The following is a 12,887-nucleotide window of genomic DNA, read 5'->3' as shown; positions in this document are numbered from 1 at the left end:
GGTCATAGCTAAGTTCTGCTTGTGTAAATTATGTTTTCAGCCTAGATGTGCAATCAAATGTTTCAAATAGTGTGTCAGACTCAACGTCTCAGTCATAATCTTTGTTTTCAGATTGGTGGTTCTTTTACTAGGAAGGGAAATACAGCTTGCCTTTTTTTTTTTTTTTTAATGTATCCTGTTACTTTATTTTCTTTCTATAGGTCATCTGAAAAGTTCAGCAGATAGAAATCCTCCACTAAGTCCACAGTCCTCTCTGGACAGTGAATTAAGTGCATCAGAGATGGATGAAGACTCTATTGGGTCTAATTACAAGCTAAATGATGTTACAGACGTGCAAATTTTAGCACGAATGCAGGAAGAAAGTAAGTATTTTCCATTCTGAAAACGAAGTGGAGCAGTTGATTTTTTTTATTTTTTTTTAAATTGAAGAACTGCAGTAGCACTTGCGTAGCAGGAAGATAAAAAGGGTGTAGATTCTACTATGGATGTACAAATGTAGTTCTCCTGAGAAGGCTGGCTAAGGACTTCTGCATCCAGGATAAGGAAAGGAAGTTGCTGTGCAGAACTGTCCTTTAGGAACAGTGGACAAAAGAAATGCTAGAAAGAGTATGAATTTGTAGCATATAGTATATGCTGAAGGGATGGTTATTAGACTGGACTAGTGCCGGCAACCAGTCTTCTCAGGAGATATGTGCCCTCCCAATGTAGCCCAGTGTTGTTGACATCAGTGCTTAAACCATGATTTAAGTCACCAAAATGTAAAGTCAATACAGCAGAGAATAGTGAAGTAAAAGCACCTGTGTAGATGTGTCCCTTTTATTACAGGTTTAGTTGAGGCTTTGTCTTTTTGTCCCTCTGAGACTGCAGAAAGTGGTAGTAATTTCAGTTGTCTAACTGGGTGGTCTCCAGACTTCTTTATTGCGTACTCCTATCAGTGGGGGGAAAAAACCCACAACCCCCCAATATATGTATATTTTTATTTAAATTATATACATGCACTACTTGTACTACTAATAAAATAGTATTAGTAAAAAATTTTCTTTTTGACCCCAGTGGATTGTTTTGTGTTCCCCCTGGGTTGCATGCACCCCACTTTGGAGACCACTGTTTAAACAACTCTAGTTTCTGTGGGGTTAGCTTATCATATAGCTTTTTTGTTATATTTGTTAATATGTTGCAAGAGACATTTCATTGTGGCTGCTGTAATTGTTATAGGATGCTACATGATGTCAAAATTAAGGTGTAGCCTGTGTTGCTAGTATCCAGCCTGAGACAGATGAGTAAGTACACAACACGCCTATACTGATGATTGCTGTTGTAGGAAAAGGTAGGAAAAGGAATGAACTCACCTACTTATTTCAAGACATTATCAGCTGGTAGATAACTTTTTTTTTTGTTACTAACCTGGAATTAATTTAATGCCTCAAATAAACAGAGTTGAGGTGAGGCAAATGTAAGTTTGAGCACTGGGTAGATGTTTGTATGCACTCTCTGGTTTGAACCGTTTGTGGGCTGGAAGCAAGTAAACAATATTCCCATTGTTGCCAGGCCTCCGGCAAGAGTATGCAGCAACTGCTTCTCGGCGTAGTTCTGGTTCTTCTTGCAATTCTACAAGGCGAGGCACATTCAGCGATCAGGAGCTCGATGCGCAGAGTTTAGAAGATGAAGAAGATGGCACACATCACACGGTGCACCCTGCTGTTAACAGGTTCTCACCCTCACCTCGCAGTTCTCCCTGGCCTTCACCAAAACAATCTCCAAGGAATTCACCTCGCTCCCGATCACCTGCTCGAAGCATAGAATACAGTAGAGTGTCACCCCAACCTATGATTAGCCGTTTACAGCAGCCTCGTCTTTCGCTTCAAGGCCATCCTACAGATTTGCAGACTAGTAATGTCAAAAGTGAAGGTAAAAAGCTCTGTTTCAAATTCATTATACAAGTAGCTGTGTAGTTCCTGTACAGGATTTTGGTCAGTGTGCGAGTGCTAAAACCATATGCCTGTGTAACATTGTGGTTTAATCTCAGAGTTGTTGAAGAAAAAGCAAAGAAAGCAAACTTTAAGTTCTGGTGGGGAACCCTTACAGTCAGATGAGTTGATAGGCTTATATTTATTTTAGATGTTATCCATCTGGGTGTAATTGAGTTTCGTGGTGACCGAGTTCTATCTTTGGGAGGCAAATGCACTAAAATAAAGCAGAGCCCAAGGGAGACTATCTTTCACTAGTAGGGTTAGGCCTTGCAGTCGACAGAATAAAATGCAGAGAAAGTAACTGTAGTTAGATAAGAGTAACATGGCAACTTATGCATGCCTGTGACCTGTGAGGTAGCTGAATGCTTTCTTCTGGTAGTGCAGGACTCTGAACTCTTTGACCGTGAACAGAGTCTTAAAAATATTAGTACTGAAGTCATGTCTTTAGATACCGCAAAGCTGTGCAAACTGCTGTGTAATAAAATTAGCCTTGCAGTACACTTGATACAATTCTACTATACTGGCATAGAACAAAATATCATATCCTGATGTGATTTTTCCTTCTTGAATGTACTTTTTCCCGGTGGCTATCTGGCAGAAACTCCTTTAATTGGGCTGAAATTTCACAATGTAGTTGTTATCTGGCAAATAAAGTCTTAGATTCAGAAATAATATACATTTAGATATTAAGAATTCAGCTTATCTTTTCGGCTTTCAGGTAAGGTGGATACAAAGTGTCTGTAGTAGAGATGATGTAGAAATGCATTTTTAAACGATTTATTTTCTGGATGCTTTTTCCCCCCTAATAGAGCAAAGAGGTTTATGCTGCTTAAAGAATTTCATTAACTAAGAAATTTTAGAATCTTAATCAGGAAGATCGGTATGCTAGACTAGAGCTTTTGGGGAAGGTGATCCCGCAAATTTAGCTATTCAAGAATATCTGTGGAAGGGTTAGTTTAAGTCTCATCTCATAATAGTGGTTTGGAGAAGCTTTAGGTATATAGGAAAATGTACAACACAAAAGCTAATCAATTATTTTGTGACTTAGTTGAGAATTCCTTTCCCGTTCTTTTCTGGGGTTTCATGAAAGTCTTAATGCATGCTACATGAGTTACAACAAAAATATCCCATGAGAGGCAAGGTACCAAAAGCCTGGTATCCCACATACCAGAGGGATCAAAATAGAGTATACGATCATGTGTTTCTGAAACACTTCCAAGGAATTCTCTTGCAGTGATTTTTGTGCAGTTGAATGTTGCTTGGATATTCAGAGTTGATACACCAGCAGCAAAAAAAAGTTGGTTTGGATTTTTTTTCTCTTGAATGGTTAGAGGGAAATTTGGTTCACAGGGTTCAACAATGTACCAACTGCAATGCAGAAAGTACACGTGTAGGAATATTCAGCCTATGAAGACTCTTACTTTTGCTTTTTATCTTCAGTGCTTGTGTGTGGTTAGTGTACTTCTGATTCTACAGAGGGATACAGGAAAGGTTGGCCACTCATCCTGACAAGGCTTCTGCAGTCTTCTGTCCAAAGTATGTCATCAACCTGGCTCTGCATGGGTTGGAGATGCACAGAATGTCATTAGACTTGAGAGGTGTTTAGTGGCATCTTTCTGTATACTGTGAGCAATTGTACAAATTTCAGAAGACCCTTGAAGAACCAGTATTAGCTGGATAAATAGTTAAGTCATACGTGAAGGATGAAGCATAACTGGACACTTCAATAATTTTGAATGCTGTGTGTTACAAGTTTCTTTCCAAGTGGATGGCTGTTATTTGTTGTATAATGTGTTGATGTGGGACTAGGTAGTCCCAAAAATTGACTCAAATTACTATGTTTTTCTAATCTTCAGGCAACATTCTATATTAGAAATAATTTTCTAGGTAAAGAGTTCAAAAAGTGTGCCAAAGGGCAAATTAGGTTTGCCTATTCAATTTCCACAATGGTAGAACAAAACTCAGAGAATTGTAATCCAGATATGTTTCAATTTCAAAACACACTATGCTTGACTCTCTTCACCACAGGTGAAAATTGCAGTGTAGTCTTCTATGGCTAACATCTTGTGTCACTTAGATTTGGGGTTCAACTGTGCTCATAACCTGAGCTTTGTCTGGCATCAGACTACATGTATATCTTTGTATTATTTCATATAGAAAAACTAAGGCGTAGTCTTCCAAACCTGTCCAGGACATCTAACATCCAAGCTGAGTCTGTGAAAAACAGCAGAAGTGACTCAAACTTCCAAGTGCCAAATGGAGGAATACCTCGCATTCAACCTCAAGCCTCAGCCAGTAAGTACCTCTAGTGACCCTTGAGTGTGTATTTCAGAATTAAGTGATGGTACTCAGCTATCTTCCAGTTTCATGGCAAAGGGAAACATTGCATGTCACACCAGAGATGCTAATCTTGATTTTCAATCACACTTGTGTGAAAATCTGCTTTGTCACTACACAAAATCTGGTGCTGAGTATATTCAAAGAATTCCTGATCTCTTATTAAGGTATCACTCATAGTTTCATAACAGCATATGTGGAAGTACTACAGTATAAATATAGTAGTGTTACACATTTCAGAAACCGTTTATTTTCTGTGATTTACAGAAGGTATAGTGCTTTGTACTGTTGAATTTTATTTTCAGACTACAAAAACTTACTAGGCTGTGAAAATACTTACCTAGATGATGCTCATTGCTTTTTTTAAAATAGTGAAACCTGATCTAAAATCAGTCATGCAAGTTTAACCCTTGTTTGCAGTTTTTCTTCTTTTGCTTTGTCACCTGGAAATTATATATTCAGTTGCAGATTTTATTTACCCTTTTTAAGTGTCAGTATTTCTTAGAAAAGGTTTGGATGAACCTGTGTCCCACAAAACAAATTAGCTCATTGCTGGGCTAGTGGCTGCTAGTTTGTCCAAAAGTGAACTGATGTGAGAATGCTGGTGATCTCACAAGTCTCTTAAAAAATGGTGACCTTAAAGACGCCAAAGTAAATGAAACTTAAATATTCATGGCTTCTTTATATGTCAATATTGATGGTTTCTGTTGTTTAAATGTTTCCCGACCATTTTGTTTTAAAGTAAGTTTCAGAATTAATAACCTTGTGTGACATTTTCAAGGGAAGAACACAGTATGAATATTATTATGCGTAAAGCTTTGAACTATAAAAGTTCTATGATAAAAGTTCATCAGTAATCTAAATATTTGATGGGAAATGTAAGGTAATACTTGTGAATTAAACTTTTTTTTTTACTCATTGAACAGTAAAGGCATACTGAGTTGGCCTTGTTAACTAGCCCTTTCAAAACTGTGTTAAATACAGAATAAGGAATGCAGACCACACCAATGACTACAAGATTTCTATCTTTGTAGTGACTTAGACCAGATGTAAGGGTTGTGTGGACTCTTAGTCCCAGGTGTGTGATGCTGTAGCCAGAGAAGCTAATGTGACCGTGTGATTGCTCATATTGGTTACCCCCGCGTCCTTTCACCTTGCCCCCTTCTTCCACTCTTCACAAATGCTCAGAAGGTGGGATTTACAACTGAAAGGGCATGTGTGTAGTTCAAAGGGACGTCTGTTCTCTATTAGGCAGGCGTATCAAACTATAAAGCACTCAGAGCAGTTGGACAGTATCTCTCCAACTGTCGTCTTTTTGTCATGGGAAGAATAATCAAAATGACCTGAAAGAAAATGAAGGAAAAAATATTTTTAGTAAAAATCTGTACAGATTTTATTTGGTGTTTTAAAATTGAGTGAACTGGGAAGAGCACAGAGGGCAGCTTAGTTGGCTAGAAGGCTATTTCCAGTTTTAAAAGTGTATTCACAGTGAAACTTAATGGAAAGATCAGACAGCAGAAGTCTCAATATTTAGTATTTAGTGAGTTACTTCATTGCAGGAGCCAAAATAGTGTGACTTATGTTTATACATATATAACTTTTTTCAACTTGTGAATGGATTGAGAATCACAGAAATTACTAGGTGAATTTGCTTGCCTTTCATGGGAATCTTTCCCAAATGTGAACCACTCTAGACCAACTTACATTTAAATGTAAGTTAAATATCATTAATAAAGCCCATATTTCTAGCTTTTACAGTTTCCCTGCTCTTACAGATGTTTGTCAGAGTCTTGCTATTGACAATCGTAAAACGGTTTGTGTATGAAGTCAATGAGTAAGTATCCTTGCTTAGTCTGGATTAAAAAAATTTCTGCAAAACTGTACATTGTATAAAAACTTCCAGAATTGTGTCCTTTTTATTGTATACTTTTTGGTTTATTTGTTTTATGTCACCTTGCACAAAGCACTGTAAAATTGCAGCAACTTTTTGTTTTCCCTTGGCGATGACTTCTGGATCTTGGGATTCAAAGCTTCCTCATATACCTGCTAGTTTTGCATGAGCTTACCTTTGCAAGGATGCTGGCTTGCCACCCAAGGTCACTACTTTTCTCCTTGTCAAAGATCTGCTGTTCATAATTTACTTGCACATTTGCTGTGGCTGCAATACTGAACTTGCTATGGTTGCTGGCATTCAAAAATGAGTTAGGAATCCAGTAAGTTTCTGAAACAATTCCTATTATGGTTACATAAGCAAATTGTACATGCTTGCTTAAAGAGTAGAGGGAAGATACTTATGTTTAAAGGTACAACTGTAAAACATGAAAATATTTGGCATTTAGCTGTAATATGGTGAAAAATCCAAATTCTTTTTGAAAAGAGATTGAGAATGAGTGAATTAAATAGTAATTGTAACTATTAGAATCTTCATTTACATCTGGTTCTTCATGCCATTATGCAGAAAGTACTTTTTTTATATGAAAGATATTAAATATTTCACCTTAAAAGACTGGAAGATACAGTAATAGCGTTAGAATGATGGGAAGTCTCTGGTCCTACAGCACATAGATTGTGCAAAGCTGTAGAACTTCTAGGGTGGCTTCCACATGGGAGCTATGTGCTTTCTAGTGGATTGTGTGTGATACTTTTGTACTTAGCTGGCACTATTAGCACATGAATGTTAAATCTTTAAGCAGAGTTAAATAGAATACTTTTCCAAGAGCTGAGCTGTAGATTGTTCAAACTATCAGTAAAGTAACTAGACTACTTGCCAAGATCCAGCTGTTTGGCAAGTTCAGAGTAAAAGCAGAAAGCATATGTTTTGAGGAAACAGAGTATTCCCATTTGGTTGATCAGAAGTAAATGTAACTACGTGTATTCAGCATGCATCATTTGTAACAGGTCATGTAATAGCATACAGAGCACTTCAAGAGCAGCAAATAGTGTGGATAAGCATGCACTCCACGCTTATCTCAAACTGCATGTTTCCTCAGCATTGCTCAAATTGCACTGCCCAAAGTTCTTTTCAGTGATACAGTGCACAGAATTGTTTAGCTATTGAGTCTCTGTTTCCTTGTGTCTCAATTAAGAAGGAAGGAATTTCATATATGTATTTTTTAAATCCTTTCCATATCATCCCACATCTCTTGACTTGCAAGTAGTGTAAATAATGATGGAGAAAGAAACTTAGTGCCATGTACAGTAGCATATTTAAATCTAACTGAATGAATTAGGGCAAACTAAATTCAAGATCATAAATATGAAGGAAGAAGCTGTTCTTGATTTTGTGTGGTATAACAAAAACACTGATTCAGTAAAAAATGGTATAATGGAATATTTGTGGACAGAAACACTCTGGCCAGTGGTCTGCCTCACTAAATTCCTAGGAATTGTGCTCATTTTTAAACATCTTACTGTGCTTAATTGGCTGTTTATGGGTATGCCCTAAAAAATGTTTATAGCAAGACCATGTGCCAGAAGTTGAATAAGAATTGCATATTGCTACATGCTTTTTTGCATTAGATTCTAGTTGGTAGAAGGAATCAATTTATTTTTTTTTATTCTTAATAGCTGCAGGCAACACTTTATCATGTTTATAAACACTTTAATTCCTTTTTGCTGTTTGTGGAAAATGACAGGTTTTAGTTAAGACTAAAATGAATAGACCACCTAGTTGCATTTTTGGAATGTAGGTAAAACACACAATGAACTTATTTTATAGTTCACAAAATATTGTGAATTTTGCACTGACTGAAGGATAGGAAAGGTGATGGCAATTGTTATATGCTATCAACTTTAGAAAAGGATTAACTAATATTATTAGGATTCTGATTGCTCTTCTCCTACCTTCTTTATAGTCATATTCAACAATTGGTGATAGGATTACTCAGCTTCCTTACTCAGGGTCAGGATCTTTATGCACAGCTGTTCCCCCATCTTTCTTCCTTCTCACTATGGAAATAAGCCTTGCTGGTGCAATCATTTTTATGCTGGTATAAGATTCCATACACTGGGGTGAGCAGAGATGTTTATTCATACGTTATCATTTTAAGAAGCCTTTGTAGGCAAAGCTTTATTTCATTGACTACTTTCCTCCTTCCCCCCTTAAATACGCTGTGGTGAAAATACGCTGAGTCGATACGTTCCTTCTGGCAATAGGTAATTCTCTCTTTGCCAAGATTCTGCAGCTCTTGGAACGTTGGCTTCTCTCTTGCTAACTGGTAGGTAGTGAGGTCATTTCAAGGCAGTATCAGCCCTTGAACGTTACTAGAAAAAAAGCAGGACAGGACCAATAAACCCCAATTTTTGTCATGCTCCCTATATGCTGGCAGCTGATAATTCTTAGTGTTATGTCTTCGTTTTAAGTTTGAGTTCTCTTGCATACCTTTTGAAGGGGAAAAAAACCAAAACAGCCTCAAAATAGCTTATGTTTGCATAACTGAAAAATATAGCTTTCTTACATGATGATCACATTTAGATGAAGATTTATGCTTTTGTGTAGTGTTAGAAATTTTTTTGAAAACTCCTTCAAAATTTTAGTCTTGCTAGGTCAAATATGACAGTTTAATTTTCATCTTTGTATCTAATCTTGCACTCATATTGCTGTGGCATGTTTGCTAGGTGGCTTGTTCTCCCTTTGGTGTATTAATTTTTTTTGCCTTTCTGGGCTTTTTGCCCTGCAAGAAGCTTTACTCTTACAGAATCTGCGCGTTTTGCACTGCAAAATTTCTGACACGCTCCTCTGTAACTCTTTGCCATCAAGAGCAAGCACCATTTAAACCCATCACTTCCAGAGTCATAACAGCTTTTTGAGTGTTTTACTCACTCTGTTCCTTGATGATTCACAAGTGGATGCAATTCTGAAATTCCCAGTAAATTTAGTTTTCTTATCTTCTTAGACAAATATAACACTTCTTGTCTTTCAACAGCTCTGCAAAGGCAGAAAAATTTGCCTCGTGCTGCCTTCAAAACCAAACAGTTTCTTCAAACTCCATCTACAAAAGGAGGTAATTAACTTACAACCTCTTACCAAGCTCCAGCAAATCTCAGATAATTGTTCACCTGCGTTAAATCTCACGCATTCTAGATTAATAAAATTGCTGTTGCATGTCGAGATTAACCAAGTGGTCCTTGCTGTGTCAAAGTATATAACTTTTTGGTCTAAACATTAAAAATACATCCCTGCATCATGTAGGGGAAAAAAGTATTAAACTGGATTTTTGAGATAAAATCCAAGGATGGGTGGCTTCTAGCATCAATCAGGAAATCGGGATTAGAAAAGTAGACTCCTGAATCCATATTCATTAGGGCTACATTTGGATAGGAAATTTTTAAATTGTAAAATACAATTTTTTAAAATTAAAGTTGTAAAAATTTTCTTTCATTGTGAAAAAATATGCAGGCAAGTGAAAATATCATCCTTTGTGCTGAAAACAAATGCTAACAAGCTTTTCCTTGAAAAGATGAGCATGGAATGTCAACTCATTTTGTGCATACATGTGCACACACTTGTGCTTTCTCTCTTCCTCTCAAAACTGGAAGATTAACCCCAACATAAAGTAATTTAGATTTGCTTTTTTTTTCTCAAGGAATTAAACTATTTTTATATAATATTCCAGTTTGCTAATGGCTGAAGTTGGCTTATTTTTGAGAAGAAAATTAAATATAGTGAGTCTCTAATCCAATTAGAGAAGTTTTAACTGATTTTTAATTAACTCTGGCAGCCTTCTATGTGACACTGCCTCAATTTTGCTAGTAAGATAAAACAAGTTCGTGACTTTGGTTTTAGGTGTAGTCGGTCCTGTTATCGATTACAATCTAGAAGATCTCATTTTAAAGACTATATTTCACTTGATACCAATTAATAAGCTCTATATATGCTAGAATCATTTAAGGATTGTAAGTGCCCTTCGTGCAGATATTGAAGGTAGCTGACAAAATGCATGCGTTTCTCTCAGTGGTTTAACTACGCTAACTTCTTTGAGGCAACTTCATTCTGTGCAGAAGGACTTAGCAAAGAATAACAACTTTGAAACAGATTTACATGGCTTAATAGGAGGTCTCTTAACAGCCTTCATAATATTTCATACCAAATAGAGAAGAGTTCTCTCAATGTTCTGCTCTGGCGTAAGACCACCATTTCGATTCCTCTGCAAAGCTTTTCATGCTCTTTCTAGTTGGCTCTGCCTTCACCTTCATCTGGATGTCTGGAACACTTACTATGTTGATGGCCTAGTGTGGAGCTGTGGAAATGTACAGAATATTAAGTTCTCTTTGAGTTTCAGGTTTAATAAAATTTTACAAATCTATAGAGAATGAGGAACCACGCATGTTGCACTGCCAGTTAGGTATTTCAGTTTATAGTTGCTGTCATTCCTTACTCCAGCTGAGGACCCAACATGTCCTTTTCAGTTAATTGCTATTTTATAGTCCTTGATGCGTTCATTTTCTTGTTTCTGAGAGTCTCACAATTAGAGAAGCACTATGCAGTAATGAAAGGACTGTTGTTTCAAAATAATAAACTATGAGCAACAATTGGTTTTAGTTTCTTAAAATGCTGTTCATTACATAGCTTGACATCTTTCACACACAGACATTGGCTTTTTACCATTTTGTGTAAACAGTTCAAAATACATTCAAGTAACTGTTTACCTCACTGTAACAGATTTGTTAAGGCTTATACAGCAGTCCAGTATCAGTCAGATCATAGAATCATAGAATGGTTTGGTTCACCTAATCCAACCTCCCTGCAATAAGCCAGTGCATCTTCAACTAGATCAGGTTGCTCAAAGCCCTGTCCAGCCTGACCTTGAATGTTTCCAGGGATGGGACATCTACAAGCTCTAGGCAACCTGTTCCAGTGGTTTACCACCTCATCATAAAAAGTCTCTTCCTTTAGTGTGTTCAGCTCTGTGGCCCCCAACATAAGAAGGACATGGAGCTGTTGGAGCGAGTTCAGAGGAGGGCCATGAAGATGATCAGAGGGCGGGAGCATGTCTCCTATGAAGAGAGGTTGAGAGAGTTGAGGTGGTTCAGCCTGAAGAAGAGAAGGCTCTGATAAGACCTTATGGCAGCTTTCCAGGGCAACTGGCTCTCCTAAAAAGTTTGTTTCCATCTTTCTTATAAGCCACCTTTAAGTACTGGAAGGCTGCAGTAAGGTCTCCCTGGAGCCTTCTCTGGGCTGAACCACCTTGACTGTCTTCACAGGAGAGGTGCTCCAGCCCTCTGATCATCTTCATGGCCCTCCTCTGGACTTGCTCCAACAGCTCCATGTCCTTCTTGTACTGAGGTGGCAGAACAGTTTATTGATTCCCATTGTTTCACCTCATCTGTTCTTTTATATTGGTAATTTAACAACTGCATCAAAATTGATTCTGGTTTCAAGTTGATGTGCAGCAGCTAGCCTTGGGGTGCAAGCCAGATGAGGTTGTAGCTTCACAGCATCCTACTTTGCCAGGTGGGGATCTCTTATGCCCTGCCCACAATCCAGTACAGAATCTAGAGAGGGTGGGAAACCGTAAATGTCGTGACTGCACAGTGCCATTTATTTTTATTGTTGCCAGATGTTTTCATTGTAGCTGTTTCTAAGGAGGTGGAGTTGCATAAAGTTGTTAAGCAGTACCCTTACATGTTTACATGTTTTTATTAAACGTGGATCAGCTCAGTAATGCACATGGGTATACAATTATCAAATAGTCTTTGATTAAGGCAGTACCTCACTCTTCATGATCCTGTCCTAAAAATAGGCCAAGTTCAATTTTATTAAATATCCAAAACTACTCTAAGACAAAATTCTTGATATGTGGAGCAGAATTATCAGGCAGTTTGCCAGAGATTGCATCATGTGGATTGCTTTGGAGATCACAGCACACTGGAAGACAATCCATTCCCTTATGTACAAGAATGAATACAGCTCTCAGCAATGCTGTGCTGACAGGAAATGTTTTATGAATTGACAGTTTGAGTTGGAAGCATGGTAAAATATGGTCAACAGAAAACTGGCGAGAATGGAGAGGACTAATTTACTGGATGCTTACTTTCACTGGGAATGTGCAAGCTTTCTTCAGTTACAACTTTTCATTGCTTCTATTCTGTACCTAAAACCTTTTCCCTGTTGTGCCTAAGAGGCCCAAAGCTATATTTCAGTTTTTATACGCTGTATTGCTGTGTTGGTCAGTTGCTAACATGATGCTGTATTTGTGTTCCAAGCAAGTGTTGTAATGAGAAGTTTAGCGGTAGAAGCTCCCTGTATTTACACTGTATAATCACTTGGAAATTCTGCAGATTTCATTGCACCAATATTACAGGAAATGTCACATTTGAAAAATTTCTAATATGTAATCTATCTTAGTCTTTGGAGCACTTTGCTGCTGCTTTTGTCCAGTCATTCTACTGTTAATGTTTTCGTTAATCCATCTTCTGGCTTGATGCCAGGGTTTTTATTTTAAGGGGGTTATTTATTCTCCTCGCTACTTACCAACTGTTGTGTATTGTTGACATCTCTGCCATCTTTTTTTGTCAGCTTTTCCCATGAGTGGCTTCATGCTGTGTTTGATATTGCTGTCAGTGGAAAGGGTCTCTTAG

The 12,887-nt window shown here is 37.5% G+C and overlaps 1 protein-coding gene across 2 annotated transcripts in view; it reads left to right on the top strand.

Moving 5' to 3' along the window:
- The window catches only part of SLAIN2 (SLAIN motif family member 2), a 35,842-nt gene that overhangs the window by 16,846 nt on the left and 6,109 nt on the right, over nt 1–12,887 (top strand). Inside the window, exons 4-7 of one of the 2 annotated variants that reach the window (XM_075752211.1) lie at nt 201–362; nt 1,549–1,908; nt 4,128–4,265; nt 9,233–9,310. In XM_075752211.1, the coding sequence (XP_075608326.1) occupies nt 201–362; nt 1,549–1,908; nt 4,128–4,265; nt 9,233–9,310 (738 nt within the window). The remainder of the gene's footprint in view (nt 1–200; nt 363–1,548; nt 1,909–4,127; nt 4,266–9,232; nt 9,311–12,887) is intronic. The other variant, XM_075752212.1, reaches the window with a different exon arrangement.

Source organism: Balearica regulorum, chromosome 4, assembly GCF_011004875.1.
Source record: "Balearica regulorum gibbericeps isolate bBalReg1 chromosome 4, bBalReg1.pri, whole genome shotgun sequence".
Classification (NCBI taxonomy): Eukaryota; Metazoa; Chordata; class Aves; order Gruiformes; family Gruidae; genus Balearica; species Balearica regulorum.
This window is presented reverse-complemented; position numbering and strand designations above follow the sequence as displayed.